A 23146-nucleotide genomic window follows, 5' to 3' on the forward strand; every position below is an offset into this window, starting at 1 on the left:
TAAAGTACGTTGAGGTAGTGAAGCTACCAACACCGCCATTAAAAAAAATCAAAGGTCTCAGCAAACACACGATTAATGGCAATAAAGGAATGGAGGAATTTAAAAGGTTTTCAACAAAAGTGTCCTGGAATATCAGTAGAACATCACAGATATGACGGACCCATGTAAGGCGGCCACAAATCACCCACTCAGGGATGCTCAGACTAGGCAGAATACTGACCAATTTAAATACGTCCGTAAACACAATTGCCACTCTCAGGCTGGTCACTGCACCGACTTTTAGTCAGTGAAAACTTGTAATAAGATGGCTTAACTGGCTGACAGAATTAGAGCTAACCTCGTGCAAGGAGACATTACACCACACAGTCCTGAATGAGCGACCTCATGATCAACCAACAAGAAGCATGAATTTACTCATAACACACGACAGAATAGCGAAACAATTAAACTGCCAAAACTACAACTCCCATCGGGCAGTAACGAGAGGAGGAGGAATGATCACTGTCTTCAATTACACCGGTGCCGGGGACAGGAAACCCGATCGGCTGAGGCCACAAGGCAGAAGAGACGCTGGTTACGCAAACTTATTACTTAATAATTAAACCTTCCACTAACTTAAACTTGCAATTATGCTCGAACAGCCAATACACGACCTCCGATGGCCAGGATCCACACATCCTACCGCGCACGCGTCGCCAGCGTACCCAACACGCCACGGTCACGCGACAACACGCTCTGTCACCGGAGTTCACGTCTTCTGTGCAACGTTGACGGGCAGTGACCGCTCCTTCACCTTATGTGTCTCCTCTTTAAACTCCAGTATTGAAACGGAGGACTTAAAGAAGCTTGTTAACGTCCCACCAAGGTGAAATGAACAGCAACTGCCGGCCACGGTGGCCTAGCGGTTCTAGGCGCTTCAGTCCGGAACCGCGCGACTGCTACGGTCGCAGGTTCGAATCCTGCCTCGGGCATGGATGTGTGTCATGTACTTGGGTTAGTTAAGTTTAAGTACTTCTAAGTTCTAGGGGACTGATGACCTCAGATGTTAAGTCCCATAGTGCTCAGAGCCATTTGAACCATTTTTTTGAACAGCAACTAGTCGTGGGGCGATTGTGTATACAACCAACCCGCGGGGAGCTCTTCCGTCAACTCGACCCGCTCGTAACACACAACCGACATACATCATGTGGCGACTCGGTACAACCGACCACCTCTGGTCCGCGCTGGCGAGCCACACTGCCCTCGCGTGTCCACCAGACTCTCTGAGTGCATGCCCCTACTTCCCGCCACCACACGTATTTACCACCGTTCAAAGATCTCACTTCCTCCATAGCAGTTTCCCGAAAGCAAAACGCAGATATTGATAGCAGAGGGAAAAGACAAGCAGGCAGCCGCTTAATGACAGACAACATATCAAAGAAACATGTCAGGGGAAGAAAAGGAATACCAATGCAATTTAAACACAAGGTGTAGCACGAGTCGATGCACAGCTCATACTCGGTGGAAATGAATGAAAAAGGGACAGAGTGTTGGCAGAATTCTCTCCTTCGTGCACAGAAAGTTGGGCGTCACATGGCGTGAGGTCAGCGTCACTGTATCACCAAAAGGGACTGGCCCAGCAACATGAGGTAGTTGAAGGAACGGGAAAATACAGTGTGTTCAATCTGTGACTTGGTTACAGTGCGCTGTTGTGGCATTTTTCATTACAACATGACCTGGAGACTACTTGTGTATGACTTCACACGGGAAGGATCATCGTGAAGAAGGACGAAGTGTGACGAGTGTAGCCCAGGAGTTTCGTAATGCTCACACCATTGTTTTGCGTGCAAGGAGAGCATTCCAAACCACGGGTGCTGCTACTCGACAGGGAGGAGTTGGTCGACCACGGCCAACTACAGTAGCAGATGACTCCTACATTCTGCAGCAGGGGAGAAGGTACCAGCGTCCAACAGCAGTTGCAACCACACGTAACAGAGCTGCAAGGCACGCAATCTCACGCTCCATAGTGGCTCTGGGTCTGCTTGAGGGCGGTCTCTTTGGCCGACGACGTTACGTTGTGTTTTGTCGACTACCGCACATCGGCATCACCGTTTGCGATGGTGTCGAGACTGAACCAACAAAGAGTGCGGTTGCGTCCTCTTCCTAGCTGGGAGAGCAGATTAAATTTGAGTAGTGATTCTGGACGTAGCCTCATATGGCGAGAGGTCGGAACTCGTAATGCATCCTGGAACACTGTTGAACAAGATTGTTTTTTGTGGTCCAGGTGTCGTGGCATGTGGATTTGTATTATGCATTGGAGTAATGATCTCTAAATCTCTGAACGCAGTACGCTTACCGGTCAAAGTTATTGTGACACTGTTCTTCTTCCCTATGTACGCATCCCAGGGGTGCATCCGGCCCTGGCTTTGTTTTTATAGTGGACAATACGCGACCATATCGAACTGCGAACGTGGAGGAGCCCTTGGAACGAGATGATATTCGGCGAATGGACTGGCCTGTCCGTTCCCCCAACTTAAATCCCATCGAACACGTTTGGGATGAGTTGGGAGATGTACAGCAGATGTACAGCATGCACCAACGACCATCGAGCAACTGCTAACTGCGCTGGTGGAGGAATGAAAGGCCCTACCACAAGGACTGTTTACCAACCTTGTGGGACCACGCTGCAGAGCATTGCACCATGGACACAGACCATGCTGTGGGGTTTCATCTGTTGACACTCTGTGAAACCATGTTGCCCAAACAGCTCGTGTCATGTTCTCCAAATCTCCTACATTTCTCCTTATTGATAGTCTATAATATTGAGTCAAAGAATCGAATTCACATTTTGTAAGGCGACCTGGACCACCTATGTGTGTCTAACAGTTTTCCCCACTGTAGTCTTTACATAATTTACCCAGCCGAGCTCCCATTCTTTTTTGTACATTCCCAACACATTCAAGCTTTTCTGTCAGTGTCCCCATGTGGTCTGCCATTAACAACAGTAGTATGTCCTTTACAGTCTCCATCCCCAAGGTAGCCCACATACTGACCTAAGGTAGCCCACGACTGACCTCTGATCTTTTGTAAATGTTTAGAACTCCTTTCGTTTCCATGCTCCCACTTGGGCCATCAAAGTTCTTTGCACACACATGGGTACCAATAAATTTACTTGAACAACCTTGGCAGTGCTTTGTTAGACATTCATAATCTAGTATCTTACCAGTTCCAATAAATGTGGCAGTTACAAAAAAATGGTTCAAATGGATCTGAGCACTATGGGACTTAACATCTTAGGTCATCAGTCCCCTAGAACTTAGAACTACTTAAACCTAACTAACCTAAGGACATCACACACATCCATGCCAGAGGCAGGATTCGAACCTGCGACCGTAGCAGTCCCGCGGTTCCGGACTGCAGCGTCTATAACCGCACGGCCACCGCGGCCGGCTGTGGCAGTTACAACCTTATTCAGAGAAGTATGACCTCTCTAGCCAAGATTCATCAAATGCTGCTACAGTGTCTGTGTTCTCAGACATTATTCTGCTGCTCTTTTCATTGAATGTTCACTTACACCACATAAAGCATTATGTATTGATTTACTGTGTCTGTCAGACCTCAGTGGAGGTGGAGGGAAATCCATCACTGCATAAAAAGTCTGGGCAGCTTTCCTTCCCCTTCCAATATATCGCATTGCATAAGCAAGTTGAATGTTTACACTGTAATCTCGACTATCAGTTACTGGCGATGTCATATATTATCACTGTGCATCTTACACGAGTTATAGGCAGTCACTAACCGACTCCAAAGACCCTTCCTTGCTGAAATGTCCTCGGAAACGTCAATACTATCTTCACAATTGCACTACTTACATTTCACAGCACTTTTCAAAAGTCTTGACAGCATATTTAGGTTTACAGTAGCATTCCCGTCGTTATTGCTGCTCACAATACTACTAGGCTTGTTCTTATTACATCGAAAGAGCGAAAGTTTACGTCTAGAAGCACTGCCTGTAGACACAGTGGCCGACCGGGGTGGCCGAGCAGTTCTAGGCGCTACAGTCTGGAACCGCGCGACCGCAACGGTCGCAGGTTCGAATCCTGCCTCGGGCATGGATGCGTGTGATGTCCTTAGGTTAGTTACGTTTAAGTAGTTCTAAGTTCTAGGGGACCGATGACCTCAGAAGTTAAGTCCCATAGTGCTCAGAGCCATTTGAACTATTTATGTAGACACAGTTAAGCAACTGATGTGTATTATTCGGCTGTGTTTGGAACTGGTTGCCGCAAAACTTTCGTTTGGAGTTAAATTTCTTTACTCTCGGCATTTGTAGCTCAGTAGACACACACACACAGAAACAAAACAACACACAATAATTACAAAACCACACACGTATGAAATTCGAACCATAGCCTTCTAGACATGCGTGTACTTTGGTTCCGGTAGTCGGTGCCTTCTAGAGTACACCTGTGTTAACGATCCGTAACTAACGACGAAAAAAAACGGAAGAATAAAATAATGCATCACGTACTCTGACGCACTTCAAACTGACAGGTGGGCGTGGCCCCTGTGCAACATTACGTGCAACCTCAATTTTAGAACGAACGGAATATTATAACGCCTATAAACTACACATTTTTTAAATCAACATGAAATGCTCTTTTCTATAGCCCAAATTTTTTTTCAATTTTTTGGCTATTTTCACGAGCATGTCCCCTTAAGCAGAGTTCAGTGCCTTTTCCACTACATCACATCACTCAGTAATATGACTGTATTTAGCATGCTGCTGATACGTTTACTCTTGTATTTACCTGTTGGAGAATAAATTAAACTTTATTGTTTACCAGAAAAAAATTTAATTTCATACGAACTAGATTAAATAAATAATGCTACAACGATTGAAGGCTAATTAAAATGCTACATAGGAGATACTGTATTGATACCGTACGCTCAAATGATACTTCCAGAAGTTGAAAATACCGCTACAGTTGTAAGGGTTTTTTTTTTTTAATTTTTCAGGGCTTAGACCACTCGCAGTTTCGGGCTGTTACATACCAATCATCAGGTGTGATACTGAAAATAAGTAAGAGACCGAAGCTAATAATAATTTTTACGGCTAGTAGTACACAAGAGAAAACAAAAAAGAAGTACTGTATGGTATTTATAGGAAACAGCGGTCGACATAGGTGTGCGGTAAAACATAAGTCAGTACCAAAGCGACACCAGACGAAACAACGGACGAGTGCCTGGGTAAAGAAGTATGGAATGAACACCAGGACACTTAGCATTTTGCGCTGTGATGTCGAGCGCCGCGATAGAAAGCATAGGACGCAGCGTACCGCAGCGAACGCAGAGCACGGAGAAGCGTACACGAATGAGGAAGCAAACTGGTAAACCAGATTGGCAAAAGTACTGCCATCTAGCTCGGCCGTTCACTATTTCAATTAGTGATTTACACGCAAAAGAAAAAAAAATACAAAAACCTGCACAAAATCGTTAAGAGTACATTATGAGATAAAGGAACATATACTGAACAGGGGCAGTAGAGAAAGGTAGCAGAACTCCTAACTGGAAGCCGGCGACTTAAAAGCTTATGTGTAAACTGAAAAACACGATGATTTTTTTTCTCTTTTCATGAGTGGCATGCAAATTTTTAATTTAGGGGGGATGCATATGGCGACGCGGAATAACGTGCCGTTGGCATGGGTTGTCTTGCTACTAAGCAAAATAGTAGATAGCTAAGCCTTTTTTCTTTTCTCATGTGTACTACTAAGTTGCTCGGTTGCGGATTGTTTACTAGTGATATTTGTTCAGGATCAGGTCAGTTGAACATCACTTTTGCCGGCCGCGGTGGTCTCGCGGTTCTAGGCGCTCAGTCCGGAACCGCGCGACTGCTACGGTCGCGGGTTCGAATCCTGCCTCGGGCTTGGATGTGTGTGATGTCCTTAGGTTAGTTAGGTTTAAGTAGTTCTAAGTTCTAGGGGACTGATGACCACAGATGTTAAGTCCCATAGTGCTCAGAGCCATTTGAACATCACTTTTGCCACTACACGTTTGGTTTTAGTGTAGAACGAATCGCGCCGTCTGCAGCGAAGCGTGTGTGAAGCGGTTTGTTACACTCCACAGTGCAGTAGGACAACTTTTGTGGGAAGCCCTATGTATGTCTCCAGACGGCGGCAGTGTCGCCGCCAACACCTGCGCACAGCTTGTCCGGCGACTTCCATACGAGCCAAGGCTGTCCGTGCCCAGGTGGTAAACATTCCTGAGGTGAGCCGGCGTCCGCGTATCAGGTGTCTCCCCGCTGGACTTTCTTAAGTCTAGTTCACGCTGCGGTAGCCTACAGTTACAGGGCAGAAGTTCTCGGGATTTTCAACCATTTCATTCGTGGCCTGAAAAATCAATACAGGCGGTGCGTTTCGTATGTTGTTTTTCGCCACTATCATCACGTGCTTACGTGTTACACCAGACTAATTAAACTATGTTGTCTCCCACTACTGTTAACATTATCTGTGGACGCCTTAGGTTAAACTGGCCTGGTTCTTTGATCCCTGTGGTGTATACATTATTTGCCAGAGCACAGTTATGAGAAATCTCACGATATATACGGGTGGAGAAAAATTGTGTAGCAAAATTTTAACCCTGGATTGCTGATGCCAGTAGGAACCAAAATTACTAATTTTGTGTAGGTCGACAACGCACCATTTTTGAACTACGGAAACTTGGCACCACGCGCTCCGATTAGCCGTGAGATTGCCCTGTTTTCGTTCGTCGGTTGACGGGCTGCGCTATGGTTGTCGGTTAACACATACAAACGTCCCTGCCCCAACGTGATACTCACACACGTGTCGAATACGTCTTGCTGTTTGTCCCCACAGCCAATCAGAGCGCATGGCGCCAGGTTTCCGTAGCTTAGAAATGGTCATTTGTCGACCTACTCAACATTAGTAATTTTGGTTCCTACCGGCATCAGCTATCTGGGGTTAAAATTTCGTGACACAATTTTTCTCCACTATATATATATATATATATATATATATATATATATATATATATATATATATATATATATGTGTGTGTGTGTGTATCGAGGATCTAGACAGTTTTTGTCAAAAATGGTTGAAATGGCTCTGAGCACTATGGGAGTTAACATCTGAGGTCATCAGTCCCCTAGAACTTAGAACTACTTAAACCTAACTAACCTAAGGACATCACACACATCCATGCCCGAGGCAGGATTCGAAACTGCGACCGTAGCGGTTGCGCGGTTCCAACCTGAAGCGCCTAGAACTACGCGGTCACAGCGGCCGGCGCTGTTTTTGTCTGTTATCGACATTCATACTGGCAAGATATTGGTCCCAGTGATTTCAAGACGTTCATAGATGTTTCACTCTCAAGTTTGAAGTCAGATAACAAATGGCAAAAGAAACATTTTTTCGTGTGATATCATTAGCGATTAACAATTATCGGATTTATTTCCTTCTGTTGTACTGCGAAACCATGCTTATTGGCAAATTTCATGATCCAAGGTCAAGGGGAAGTAGCCTGTAGGTTTCAATGAGTGAGTTTACGAGTATGAAAATATTTGGCATAAATGGCCATATTTTTTGATTGCATGACTTAGATGCTAACGTTTATTGCACCACTACGGGACCACAGACCTTAGTATCCGACATGAGTTTCAACTTGGTACGCCTACCCGTTCCTGGGGAAAAGGGGTCTTAGCAAACGGACGGGCAGTCAGTCGGATAACATATGACAAAAAAAGTTTTTTTCGTGTGATGTAATTAAAGAGTAACAATTTTCGGATTTTTTTACTTTGGTTGTAATGTGAAACCATGCTTCTTGGTCAGTGGGAAGTACCATTTAGATGTTGAAAAGTGAGTTTGGGAGAGTCAAAATATATTACATAAACATCCATATCTTTTGATTGCATTAACTGAGAAGCTTCACTATCTTATATCCACAGGGGACCATATAACTTTTATATGTCATCAATTTCAACGTGATACATCAAACCGTTCCTCAGAAGAACGGTTTCAACAATCGGAGAGACAGAGTGATCTTATAAGAAATCCGTTTTTACCGACTGATGTACGGAACCCTAACTAGCACTCATTCCCGGGAAAATAGCGCCTCTGTGTAATTTAACGAGTTGTCGTTGTCTAATACAACAACGTGATTAAAGTTACGTCAAACGAAAAGCAAAGAAACATTGGTTGTGTCGAGGGAGGGAGCTAGTAAACCTCCGTCAACAACAAATTAACTACCGGTGAGAAACATTTCTCTCAATTAATTAATACAAGAATCTGTCACTATTCGCATGTAGGGTCACATTTTAATATATGTCAGCTGCATATTTGGTACCTACTGCACTTCTTCATTACATTGCTACCTACTATGGTCGCTCCACAAGATGTTCGCTGTGAAACGGACGAGGAGCAAGTAACAGGAAAGTACCCTGTGCGCATCCAGAACACAATTAGGCAAGTCCTAGCAGCAAACATCAGCCCCCTCGTCGTTAGAGTGATACGTGATGTTCTTAGTTCATGCTATGCAGCTTCCACGCCAAGTTACGATGACATCTTCTAGCATGCAGATAGTAAGTTTACACAACAATTTTGCTTAGAAAGCAAACGACAATGTTTACTCATAGTGTTATAAAACGTTTTTTGAATTAACACTGACATAAAATTCAAATACCATGTGTTAAAATTTCTCTAGTGGCGTGTAAATGGAAACAACAAATTACTGATTAGACATCTGGTGGACTATTGCATACACCAGCGCTTTTACCAAAATCTTTCATTTCACCTTATTTTAATAGTGTTCCCCAATAGCGTCACTGTCGCTTGATTTCTGCACAATAATTTACAAGCACTTCCTATCAGTGGAGCTTTATAAGAATTATAAAGCTATCGTAGGCTTTATAACAAAGCGTACAGTACTGTAGTTTTCCTAGTAGCATCGTTACCTATACGTTAAGCGTGTTGCATATCGAGAGGGCGTTAGCACATTTCGATCGCTTTGTCTGGGTACGCTATCAGTTTCTTAGTAGATTCCCCTAGAAACCGGAAGTGGTGAACCTTCTAGAAACTGAGCGAGGGTATGTAGAGGGCTGTGTAAACATAGGGAACATTTTTGTTGTACATAGTTATCCTCCTGCCTGTTACATAAAAATAAACAGTATTCATAGCAAAACCGAAAGTGTCAATGTTTAATTCAGGTTTTATTGGAAACCATTTGAAACGTGGAACAGAGGGATGCTGTAGTAAAAATAAAAAAAAATCAGTACATATTTATCATATAGTGCTAGAAAACGCAATTTGCCCAACAAACAGGTAAAAACAAAAAAAGCAAAACAAAAGTATTTCTTCGACCTTATATAACACATGTTTCTGTAGTACAGAAACGATTTGCGCCTTCATCAGTAATAACATGAAACTCTTACCTTTGATCACTTTGAAGAACGTTCTACTGAGCACAAAATAATTTTGCATTTGTGCTTGTAAACTGCACTTGCATACAAACTGATTGATTTTGTTACATAAAAGCGCAAAAGTTACGCGATTAAATACATTTTTTTAGTTATAAAATGCAACTTATACTCTATTTTGTTATGATATAAAATATTATGTTCCTTTCCCTACCGTTGCTACCAATAGAACCAGTAATCCTACCATTTACTACGTCTAGGAACGCTAATGAACCGTAATTTTGGTAGGCGCACCTTGGAACTTTATTGATTTACTTCTAGTGTACAATCATATTCCTACTAGGCCAACACGACCACACACAGGCACACATGTAAAGTCTTTGCACTGAAGGTCTATGAGTGATAAAACATGTCACAGGGAACAACTTCTGTTAGAGAGAAAACATTAACTGACACTCCCCATCGATGATAGGCGTCTTTTATATAACACCTGGTTAGTATACCCTGCTGTTTCAGTGAAATCTCGTAGTCTCAAGGGGCAGCGAATTCAATAGTACGATCCCAACCATCGCAGGGAAATGTCAGTGAACATTTTGTCAAAAGAAAAATTGTTCCCTGTGTCATGTTTTGTCACCCCTAGACGTTTGGTGCAAAGACTTGTTAGCACCATCTACGAATGGACGACTTGTCTGCTGTAGCGATAATGAATTGTATACACAAACTTTCCTCATGAATCAGTCTTAAGTGTCAGTGAAAATCGTATCAAAATCCCTACTGTAGTCCCTGAGATTTGCCTTCACACACACATGGAAAAACATGGCAGGGAATTTTTCATGTAAGTTATTCCAATAATAAAACTATGAAACCGTTCAGTCTGTCTGTTCGTCTGTATGAACAAGCTAATGTCCAGAAGTACTAGATAACTTCTCATGGGATTTTGACAGGTAACTTGAGTGTACACTGGGGCAACATGCAGCATTTATTTCAGTAAAATCGGATCTCAGGAAAAAAGGTGTCGTCTTTTAAAGTTTTATCTAAAATCGTGTGCTCAGCTTAGTAGTTCGGATACTTAACCGTCACGGCTTAGTACACCAAAGAAGCAACAGATGGCGCTGTTAATTTCGTAGTACACCAAAGAACCAATAGATAGCGCCGTTAGGTTTTTTAAGTCAGTAACGTGTGTTTTCGGAAATTCAAGTTAGCGACATAATTATGTGCAGCAATCTTATCTTTCCGAACACAAAATAACAGTGAATTTACTTGGCTGGGATTGTACGGATTTACTGACTTCGATTTGTATATTAACAACTTAATGACCTTGCTTTGCTTCTTTCGATGCGTTTTATTCATATTCTTTGCTAGGAAAAACGCGTTTATTGAATTTGCTTTATGATTTAGGTGCCTACTCAGTACATTTCGGTTTCGTTTTGTTTGCGAATAAAAATGCCCGGAAAACGGCCTAGCCTTTCTGAATACACTTTCTGTTTACAAAAAATCTTTATAAATGGAAAATAAATTCCATATGTACGATGCTTTGTACACAGCTATAAATAAATATTCAGGCAACGATTGATTTCTTACGCCGTTGTTAAAAAATTTCAAATATTTAGTGTCCTGTATTAAAGAAAACGTAACTCGACGATTGCCTTATACCGATAGGAAACTGTAACACTTACTTCTGTCCTAGTCTACACAGTTTCTCACCTGGGCTGCCATTCTCACAGCACCTTCTCATTGCGTTATCCAGTATCTCTTGGTCATCTTTATATTCCGGGACATCCCCTTAGTTCATAACATGCCCGAACAGCTTTATTACGTAAATCACTGTCCTTAGCAGTGATTAACTTGGGAATGCATTGTGCTAGAGGAGTGCTTTGTTGTGTTTCAGATGCGGGACCTCAAGGAGATGGTGGTGCACCCGGTGCAGTACCCAACCGGCAGCCAAGGCTGCGGATCCTCTGTGTTCGTCTGCCCTGACCGCTATAGCAGCGAGGGCGCGTGCACGCCCGTCTACCAGGAAATAGGCCAAGGTACGTCCCGCCGAAGCCTTGTTTTGTTCGCATCTCAACAACTGTCCTATGGCACTCGAGGCCGTACTGAGGGCGTGGTGAAGTACGGCCTGCCAAGGTCGAAGGCACAGAGGGGGCGCAAAAACTGACCGTCGAAGAACAAAGAAATACCTTTTAAGAACGTACCGACAGAGTTACGTTTCTCTTACTCGTGTTCTTACTTTCTGGCTGGGAGAATAAACATACGCTTTTGTCACAGTGCCGTCACGGTCAAGTAGCATCAAAAAGAAATGTCAATCGCCAACATTGTTAAGCTGGTACAGTGCGCTTGGTTCACACACCTGCCGCCTGCACAGATCCCTCATGTTCGGCATCCCTCATGTTCTTGCTGCTACTTAGCTACGGTACTGTAGAATCTCAAAGGTCGGCAAGAGGGTGCTGAAGCAAGTATGCTACTGGACCGAAGGTTCCGGTATTTCCCGATAACTAGCGATTGCAAAGTGGAGCGAGACGCGACGATGGAACAAACAAACAGAACACTGGAGGGGGATACGTAATTTACTTCGCCAATCAGCCAGTACTTTTGCTGCACGGAAGTCTCGCTTGACACGCTCTGCAGTGGGAAAAAAAATTCAAGAATTATGCCTGATGATGATGACTAATATTAGACTGAGGTGATAAAATTCGTGGGATTCTTGCTAATATCGTACCGGACCTACTTTTGCCCGGCATAGTGCAGCAACGCTACTTGGCATGGCATCGACGAGTCTATAGCCGTCCAAAAAAATGGTTCAAATGGCTCTGAGCACTGTGGGAGTTAACATCTGAGGTCATCAGTCCCCTAGAACTTAGAACTACTTAAACCTAAGTAACCTAAGGACATCACACACGTTCATGCCCGAGGCAGGATTCGAACCTGCGACCGTAGCAGTCGCGCGGTTCCGTATTGAAGCGCCTAGAACCGCTCGGCCACCGCGGCTGTCTATAGCCGTCCATAACTACGAAAGGGTTGCCGGTGCAGGACTTTGTGCACTAACTCACCTCTCGTTTATGTCCCGTAAATCTTCAATGGGATATATATCGGGCGATCTGGGTGGCTAAATCATTCGCGCGAATTGTCGAGAACGTTCTTCAAACCAATTGCGAACAACTGTAGCCCGGTGACGGGGTCCACTGTCATCCATAAAAGTTCTACGGTTGTTTGGGAACTTGAAGTCCTTGAATGGCTGCAAATGGTCTCCACGTTGCCGATCATAGCCACTTCCAGTCATTGATCGGTTCAGTTGAACCAGAGCCGGCCGTTGTGACCGAGCGGTTCTAGGCTCTTCAGTCCGGACCGCGCTGCTGCTACAGTCGCAGGTTCGAATCCTGCGTCTGGCGTGGATGTGTGTGATGTCCTTAGGTTAGTTAGGTTTAAGAAGTTCTAAGTCTAGGGGACTGACGACCTCGGACGTTAAGTCCCATAGTGCTCAGAGCCAACTGAACCAGAGGACCCAGTACATTCTATGTAAACACAGCCTACACCATTATGGGGGCAGCTCCAGCTTGCATAATGCCTTGTTGACAACTTGGTTCCAGGGCTTCGTGGGGACTGAACCACACTTGAACCCTACCATTACCTCTTACCAGCTGATATCGGGACTCATCTGACCTACCGAGCGAGGTGGCGCAGTGGTTAGCACACTGGACTCGCATTCGGGAGGACGACGGTTCAATCTCGCGTTCAACCATCCTGATTTAGGTTTTCCGTGATTCCCCTAAATCGATTCAGGCAAATACCGGGATGGTTCCTTCGACAGGGCACGGCCGACGTCCTTCCCCATCCTTCCCTAATCCGATGAGACCAATGACGTCGCTGATTGGTCTCTTTCCCAAATCCATCCATCCATTATCTGACCAGGCCACTTTATTCCAATCTGTAGCGTCAAGCCGATATGGTCACGAGGTGCTGCCGGTGATGTTGTGCTGTTAGCAAAGGCTGGTTGGTTGGTTGGTTGTTTCGGGGAAGGAGACCAGACAGCGAGGTCATCGGTCTCATCGGGTTAGGGAAGGACGGGGAAGGAAGTCGGCCGTGGCCTTTGAAAGGAACCATCCCGGCATTTGCCTGGAGCGATTTACGGAAATCACTGTTAGCAAAGGCACTCGCGTCGGTCGTCTGTTGGCATATCCCAATTACGCAAAATTTCGCGTCACTGCCCTAACGGATACGTCCTTCGTAAGTCCCACATCGACTTCTGCGGTTATTTCATTCAGTACTGCTCGTCTGGTAGCACTGACAACTGTACGCCGCTGCTCTTGGTCGTTAAGTGGAGGCTGTAGCCACTGAGTTGTCTGTGATGAGGTGCCTCAGATATATTTTCGGCACACTCTGCACATTGGGGATCTCGGAATACTGAACTGCATAACTATTTCTGAAATGGAGAGTCCCAAGCTTCTAGCTCCAACTACCATCACACGTTCAAAATCCGTGATTTCCCGCCGTGCAGACATAATCACATGGGACACCTTTTCACAAGAATCACCTGAGTGCAAATGATAGCTGCGCCAGTGCACTGCCATTTTATACCGTGTGCGCGTTATACTACCGCCTTCTGTATATGTGCTTGTCTCTGTCCCGTGACTTTTGCCACCTCAGTATTCTGAGGGAATTCCTAGTCAGTGTACTTGCAGACAACTGTATTCGGTCATCAAACAATTAGTTGAACTCTCGTGTAAACAAATGAATGCTCTGCTATTTGACATCTGCTGCATTCCCCAAGCATCATCTGTCGTAAGACCACTGGAAGTAATCCTTACCTACGTATAAGGCATTTTTGGTATTCTATTGCTTACGAAATTCTGACACGCTAAAGCGTCGAAAGTCAAGTTAATTTGTCAATCAGTGTGTCAGAAGTTAAGTCATGCAGCTATAGTTGGAGCATGGGAATAATGCCGGCCGGAGTGGCCGTGCGGTTCTAGGCGCTACAGTCTGGAGCCGCGCGACCGCTACGGTCGCAGGTTCAAATCCTGCCTCGGGCATGGATGTGTATGATGTCCTTAGGTTAGTTAGGTTTATGTAGTTCTAAGTTCTAGGGGACTGATGACCATAGATGTTAAGTCCCATAGTGCTCAGAGCCATTTGAACCATTCCTTACCCTCGTTCTTATAATTAGCTTTCAAATAAAGACTGAAGAACGCAACGAGGAGTTTAATGAAACGTAGTTAAAGCAATGTGCAAAAAAAAATCTATAGAAATATACATAAATGTCTCGTAAATAAGTCTTTCTACTAGTCGGGACCGTATCTAACTCGCTACAGCATTTTCTGAGACCAGCCTTCGCATACATATTGAAGAACGCTGCTGGGGTCATTAATTCATCTTAGTTCTGCCACTTTCTTTTACAGAAATGAAAAAAAAGACAAATAAACGGGTTGAATTATGTTACAACATAGGAATTCACGAGTCAGAACTTCCAAAACGGGACGCTAGAGTCATAACATGGGGTACTTGCTTAGAACGAATAGTGTTCGGATATCTGGCTGAAAATGACTTACAAGTTCGTGGCGCCCTCCATCGTTAATGCTGGAATTCAGTGTGGCGTTGGCCCACCCTTAGCCTTGATGACAGCTTACACGCATACGTTCAATCAGGTGCTGGAATGTTTCTTGGGGAATGGCAGCCCATTCTCCACGGAGTGCTGCACTGAGGAGAGGTATCGATGTCGCTCGGCGAGGCCTGGCACGACGGCCTGGTTCCAAAGGATCCCGAAGGTATTCTGTAGGATTTAGGTCAGGACTCTGTGCAGACCAATCCATTACAGGAATGACATTGTCGTGTAACCAGTCCACCACAGGCCGTGCATTATGAACAGGTGTTCGATCGCGTTGAAAAATACAATCGCCATCCCCGAATTGCTCTTCAACAGTGGGAAGCAAGAAGGTGCTTAAAACATCAATGTAGGCCTGTGCTGTGATACTGCCACGCAAAACAACAAGGGGTGCAAGTCCCATCCATGAAAAACACGACCACGCCATAATATCACCACCTCCGAATTTTGCTGTTGGCACTACACCCGCATGCAGATGAATTTCACCGGGCATTCGCCATACCCACACCATGCCATCGGATCACCACAGTGTACCGTGATACGTCGCTCCACATAACGTTTTTCCACTTTTCCATCGTCCAATATTTACGCTCCTTACACCAAGCGAGGCGCCGTTTGGCACTTACCGGCGTGATGTGTGGCTTATGAGCTCGACCATGAAATCCAATTTTTCTCACCTCCTGCCTAACTGTCATAGTACTTGCAGTGGATCCTGATGCAGTTTAGAATTCCTTTGTGGTTGTCTAGATACATGTCTGCCTATTACACATTACGACCCTCTTCAACTGTCGGCGGTCTCTGTCTGTCAACAGACGAGGTGGGCCTGTACGCTTTTGCACTGTACGTGTCCCTTCACGTTTCCACTTCACTATCACATCGGAAAGAGTTGACCTACGGATGTTTAGGAGTGTGGAAATCTCGCGTACAGACGTATGACATCAGTGACACCCAGTCACCTGACCATGTTCGAAGTCCGTGAGTTCTGCTCTCTCACGATGTCTAATGACTACTGAGGTCGCTGATATGGAGTACCTGGCAATAGTAGGCAGCACAATGCACCTAATATGAAAAACGTATGCTTTAGGGGATGTCCGGATACTTTTGATCACTTAGTGTACGTACGTCTGGCGATCCCTTCCTTACATCTCGATGTTGAATGCGGACGTTACATCACGACACAGACATAAATTTTAATACAGCGAACAGACACACCAATGACCGGAAGGACAGATCGTAATTGTGTGGAAAAAAGGGGTGAAGGAGAGAGATTTGAACACGGATCTCGCACTTTTCAGTCCAACACCGTAACGACACAACAACTCGCTTCATGTTGCACGTCTTGAGCTCGGAACGTTCACCGTTTTTATTTTGCTTCTTTTTTCTCAGTTTAGTGCATCTTTTTCCTCTTTTCATGCTTGATTTGAGTTTTTATTTATTTATTTATTTATTGTTCCGTGGGACCAAATTAAGGAGAAGTCTCCATGATCATGGAAAGAGTCAATACATGAAATTATAACACGATAGTAGAAACAGATAAAATGAAATACAAGAAACGTATTCAGGCGACAATTCGTATGTTTAAATAAAGAAAATCAACAATGTAACACTGGAATTTGCTTAATTTTTCAGCTCCTCGATGGATTAGAAGGAGTGAGCCATGAGGAAACTCTTCAGTTTAGACTTAAAAGCGTTTGGGCTACTGCTAAGATTTTTGAGTTCTTGTGGTAGCTTATTGAAAATGGATGCAGCAGAATAGTGCACTGCTTACTGCACAAGAGTCAAGGGAATGCATTCCACATGCAGATTTGATGTCTGCCTAGTATTAACTGAGTGAAAGCTGCTAACTCTTGGGAATAAGCTAATATTGCTAACAGCAAACGACATTAAAGAAAATATATACTGTGAGGGCAATGTCAGAATTCCCAGACCATTGAATAGGGGTCGACAAGAGGTTCTCGAACTTACACCACATACAGCTCGAACAGCCCGTTTTTGAGCCAAAAATACCCTTTTTGAATCAGAAGAATTACCGCAAAAAATAATACCATATGACATAAGCGTATGAAAATATGCGAAGTAGACTACTTTTCGTGTTGAAATGTCACTTATTTCAGATACTGCTCTAATGGTAAATAAAGAAGCATTTAGTTTCTGAACAAGAGCCTGAACATGGGCTTCCCACAACATCTTACTATCTATCCGAACGCCTAGGAACTTGAACTGTTCCGTCTCGCTTATAATATGCCCATTCTGTCTGATCAAAATATCAGTTCTTGTTGAATTGTGAGTTAGAAACTGTAAAAACTAAGTCTTACTGTGATTTAGCATCAAATTATTTTCCACAAGCCACGAACTTATGTCATGAACTACATTATTTGATAATGTTTCAATATTACACACAAGATCCTTCACTACCAAGCTGGTGTCATCAGCAAACAGAAATATTTTTGAATCACCTGTAATACTAGAAGGCATATCATTTATATAAATAAGAAGCAGCAGTGGCCCCAGCACCGACCTTTGGGGAACGCCCCACTTAACAGTGGCCCATTGGGACTGAACATCACTACCACTCTCAATATTGCGGAGAATTACCTTCTGCTTTCTGTTCTTAAAGTAAGAGGCGAACCTATTGTAAGCTACTCCCCTTACTCCATAATGGTCCAGATTTACTCCATAATGGTTCAGATTTTGACGGGCTATCCAGTGGGTCATCTTACCACTAAATCTGAGAGGAGATGCGATAGGGAGTTTTTCTTGTTAGCCACATCCCACTATAATAACTGGCGACATCCTTGCAACGATAATTCAGGTTGGGAACTCATGAATCATTTACAACGATGTCTTTGGTAGGGGTCACATGCACTCTGTCCTGTTGCTACTTACTGTACTTTGCGGTTTTGTTCACGTTTACGTAACAACATTTGTGTGTGTAATACATTATTCATTGTGCTTGCTTGTAGTCAGCGCCTCGTGACTAACTTGACTGGAGTTGTTGTTGTTGTTGTTGTTGTGGTCTTCAGTCCTGAGACTGGTCTGATGCTGCTCTCCATGCTACTCTATCCTGTGCAAGCTTCTTCATCTCCGAGTACCTACTGCAACCTACATCCTTCTGAATCTGCTTAGTGTATTTATCTCTTGGTCTCCCTCTATGATTTTTACCCTCCACGCTGCCCTCCAGTATGAAATTGGTGATCCCTTGATGCCTCAGAACATGTACGACCAACCGATCCCTTCTTCTAGTCAAGTTGTGCCACAAACTCCTCTTCTCCCAAATTCTATTCAATACCTCCTCATTAGTTCTGTGATCTACCCACCTAATCTTCAGCATTCTTCTGTAGCACCACATTTCGAAAGCTTCTATTCTCTTCTTGTCTAAACTATTTATCGTCCACGTTTCACTTCCATTCATGGCTACACTCCATACAAATACTTTTAGAAACGACTTCCTAACACTTAAATCTATACTCGATGCTAACAAATTTCTCTTCTTCAGAAACACTTTCCTTGCCATTGCCAGTCTACATTGAATGGAGTGAGTGCCGAAATGACCCGGAACACCCACGCTGTTGCCCACAGGCCGCTGCGAGTCGGACCCGGACAGCGAGGTGGCCGCGGCCGCGGGGGCGGGCTCCGAGGACGACTTCGCGGAGGACGAGCTGAGCCTGGAGGACACGAACCCTCCGCGGCACCACCTGTCGCTGACGATGCCGCATGCGGTGCCCGTACCGGCGCCGCACGCCGCCGCCGCCCCGCCGCCATGGCTCGGATCGCTGCTGAGGTACGTCGCTTCCCTCGCTCTCTGCACTCCGCTGGTCTTTCTCCCACAGTCCTAGAAGGATTATTCTGAGACGTCAACTACGAGGGTCACTCCAAAAGAAATGCACACTATTTTTGTAAAAATACAGTTTCCATTCTGCATGTCTGAAAGTTTTACAGTGTGTAGTAGACTTCGCCACTGTTTCTGTGTGTCGATACAGTGTATCGATATGTGGAACTGTTTCAGTGTTTCGGAACGGCTGTGGTTCACTGTTTCGAAACAGTGGTGTTTCATTCTGCCCCTGTCTCGGATAACCGGACCAGATTCGATCTCGAGCCAGACACAGAAACTGTATCGTTGTTTCAAAATAAGGCTGTTTCAGTCCACCTGTGCTTGGAACGGACTAATTGTATCGAAACAGTGATGTTTCAATCCGCTCTGTGTCGGACGAGATTCGGGCTCGGCACAGGTACTGAAACACAACATACCACTTCGTGAAACACTTTAAAGTGTGTCGAAATCTATTTGACAAGCAATAGCATGAAGCTTAAGATATCCGAAAATAAAGCTTCGTTTCTAGCTGACTGTCCTATTCCGAAATGGCGTAACATCTGCTTTATAAACACTAACCAAACAATAAAACAACGCATACTATACACATTCAAAGTAATAAATATGTGAAAATCATTCAGTTAAATTACACTTTCTTAAAACATACGCTTCTCTGTTCATGTACAGTAATCATATTAAGAAACGCAAGTAAGCCTACAACATTTTGAATAAAAAAAGGCGTAGAGTGACAGTTATTAGACGTATACATAAATTTGATGTAGGTATAATTGCAAGCAATCTGTTTGACACATCACTGATAGTGTAATGGTGAACGGGAAGGGCTGGGAAGCATGGTGAATTTATAGTAACGGTTCGAAACACCTTGAGAGACAAATTTTTTTCTGTTATATTTTGTTATTTATTCGAATTATTTGGCATTATTTGTGAGTCTATAGTCACTGTGCCTATTATCCACAATGATTTCCTTTGTGTGTATGGAAATCAGCAGGATGGGTATATTACCAATACTAACGGAATGTGGGAATCACAGTAGCATATCCGTTGTTTCTGCAGTTTGCTCCCACCTCCAGTTCCGTTCGTGGTGGTTATTCTGTCCTCAGCCAATTGAAAAGTATGAAAGTCACACGACACGAAAGCAGCGCACTTGCTGCATGAAATACGAAACTGCCAAGACGCCTAAGTGATAGTTTCATACTTTCTGCGATATGATTAACGCTCTCGCACCTCATTTGTGTTTATATGGACATACTTATACAGTAGACATTCAAGACGATAAAATTTGTAAGTTTATTAGGTAACAAAACACAAACTGTTTCACTGTTTCGAAACAGCGTATCGAAACATTACATTGTACTGTTTCATTTGTTTCGAAACAGTTACGTGTTTCAGTTTGCTCATCTCTAGTGTGTAGATACATCCTTCCCGCTTGTTTTCAAACTTAGTTCAACCTGTTCTCGTGAGTGGCGCCGTCGCAGCATGTCTTCAAGATGGCTGCTACACTTGACGTTCGTCAGGAGCAACGTGCTGTCATAGAAATCCTGTGCTGTGAAAACGAGACAGTGGGAAACATCCACAAGAGATTGAAAAAGGTTATGGAGATGCTGCTGTCGATCGCAGTACAGTTAGTCGGTGGGCAAGAAGGTTACGTGATGAAAGCGGGCGCGGCAATATTGAGGATTGTCCTCGCAGTGGCAGGCCTCGTACTCCTCCAGACAATGTGCAGAGAGTTAACGAATTGGTGACTGCTGACAGACGCATAACAGTGAACGAATTGTCACGCTACGTTGATATAGGGGAAGGAAGTGTTTGCAGAATACTGAAAGTGTTGGCGTTAAAAAAGGTTTGTGGCAGGTAGGTTCCCAGGATGTTGATAGTGGCTCACAAAGAAACAAGAAGAAAGGTATGCAGCGAACTTTTGGAACAGTACGAGAATGGTGGAGATGAATTTCTTGGAGACAGGTGATGAAACATTGCTTCATCCAGAATGAGATTTTCACTCTGTAGCGGAGTGTGCGCTGACATGAGAGTGCAGGGTGAAAATCTCATTCTGGAAACATCCCCTAGGCTCTGGCTATGCCATGTCTCCGCAATAGCCTTTCTTTCAGGAGTGCTAGTTCTGCAAGGTTCGCAGGATAGCTTCTGCAAAGTTTGGAAGGTAGGAGACGAGGTACTGACAGAAGAAAAGCTGCGAGGACGGGGCGTGGGTCGTGCTTGGGTAGCTCAGTTGGTAGAGCACTTGCCCGCAAAAAGCAAAGGTCCCGAGTTCGAGTCTCGGTCCGGCACACAGTTTTAATCTGCCAGGACGTTTCATTGCTCCATCATTTGTCACCAGAGACGAAGAGGTAATCAATGGAATGGCATTCAAAACCGCACCTTCTGCTGGAAAAGTTATGGCTATGGTGTTTTTCGATTCCAAAGGACTCTTGCTTGTGGACATCATGCCAAGTGGAACCACCACAAATTCTGATGCATATGTGGCGACACTGAAGAAACTTCAAGCTCGACTGAGTCGTGTTCGACCACATCGGCAAAAGAAGGATGTTTTGCTGTTCCACGACAATGCACGGCCACGTTAGTCAAAAAACCATGGAAGCGATCTCAAAACTCGGATGGACAACACTGAAACACCCGCCTTACATTCCTGACCTGCTCCATGTGACTATCATCCCTTTGGGAAACTGAAAGACTCTCTTTTTGGAACAAGGTTTGAAGATGATCACTCCCTTGTGCACGCTGCCAAACAGTGGCTCCAACAGGCTGGTCCAGAATTTTACCGTGCAGCTATACAGGCGCTGGTTCCAAGATGGCGTAAGGCAGTTGAGAGGGATGGAAATTATATGGAGAAATGAAAATATTGTTCCTAAAGGATGTATCTACACACTGTAAAACTTTCAAACATGTAGAATAAAAGATGGATTAAAAAAAAATAATGTGCATTTCTTTTGGAGTGACCGTCGTACTTAACCTCCTACCTCCTGTATCTGATATTTTTTCATCATCACAAACAGGACTCACATGAAGAAAGGCATGCACTCTTAAGCCAAAAAAAGAGACAAAAACAACGCACCACAAAGAAATTATCCTTATGAGACGGATTCGGTAGATGTGACGTACATGTACAGACAAACAGAAGATCAGAACTTCAGAAAAAAATGGACGATTTTACCAGAGAAAGTGCTTCACAAATTCAGCAAGTCAATAACATGTTTGTCGGCCTCTGGCCCTTATGCAGGTAGTTATACGGCTTGGCGTTGACTGATAAGAGTTGTTGGATGTACTCCTGACGGATATCATTCCAAATTCCGTTCTACTGACAGTCAGGTTGTCAAAATCTGGAGTTGGTTGGAGGGCCCTGCCCATAATGGTACAAACTTTCCCAACTGGGGGGGGGGGGGGGAGATCCGGTGACCTAGCTGGCTAAGGTAGGGTTTGATAAGCACGAAGACAAGCAGTATAAACTCTCGTTGTGTGCTGGCGAGCGTTATCTTGCTGAAATATGAGCTCAGTATGACTTGCCCTGGAGGGCATCAGAGAGGTAGTAACCTATTGTCGACGGTACCGCTGTGCTTTAAGGGTTCCGCGGATGACAAGCAACGAGGTCCTGCAATGAAAAGAAGTGGCACCCCAGACCATCTCTCCTGGTATTCGGGCCGTGTACTGGGCGACAGTCACATTGGTATCCCCCTGCTGTCCCGGGCGTCCCCAGCCACATCTTCGCTGGTCGGTGGGGCTCTGTTCGAAGCGGGCCTCATGCTGAAGACAGTTATACTCCACTCAGTGAGATTTCACGCCGAAGACGTATCTGGACACGCCTTGCACAGCGGTGGGACACTAAACTTACTGACGCCCACTACGAAGCTCGACAACCAAGAGTGGTAATCTGGGGTGCCATTCCAGGTCTTACTGGGACCCTGTTGGTTGTGATTCTCGACACCCTTACAGCCCAGCGGTTTTTTGCTTTTTTTTGGTCATCAGTCTACTGACTGGTTTGATGCGGCCCGCCACGAATTCCTTTCCTGTGTTAACCTCTTCATCTCAGAGTAGCACTTGCAACCTACGTCCTCAATTATTTGCTTGACGTATTCCAATCTCTGTCTTCCTCTACAGTTTTTGCCCTCTACAGCTCCCTCTAGTACCATGGAAGTCGTTCCCTCATGTCTTAGCAGATGTCCTATCATCCTGCCCCTTCTTCTTATCAGTGTTTTCCACATACTCCTTTCCTCTCCGATTCTGCGTAGAACCTCCTTATTCCTTACCTTATCAGTCCACCCAATTTTCAACATTCGTCTATAGCACCACATCTCAAATG

The 23146-nt window shown here is 44.4% G+C and overlaps 1 protein-coding gene across 1 annotated transcript in view; it reads left to right on the forward strand.

Annotated features, from left to right (window-relative positions):
• Positions 1 to 23146, forward strand: part of LOC126259434 (uncharacterized) — a 178848-nt gene that overhangs the window by 144595 nt on the left and 11107 nt on the right. Inside the window, exons 5-6 of the mRNA XM_049956245.1 lie at positions 11298 to 11439; positions 18585 to 18786. Of these exons, the coding sequence (XP_049812202.1) occupies positions 11298 to 11439; positions 18585 to 18786 (344 nt within the window). The remainder of the gene's footprint in view (positions 1 to 11297; positions 11440 to 18584; positions 18787 to 23146) is intronic.

The sequence above is a fragment of the Schistocerca nitens genome, chromosome 5 (assembly GCF_023898315.1).
Source record: "Schistocerca nitens isolate TAMUIC-IGC-003100 chromosome 5, iqSchNite1.1, whole genome shotgun sequence".
NCBI lineage: Eukaryota > Metazoa > Arthropoda > Insecta > Orthoptera > Acrididae > Schistocerca > Schistocerca nitens.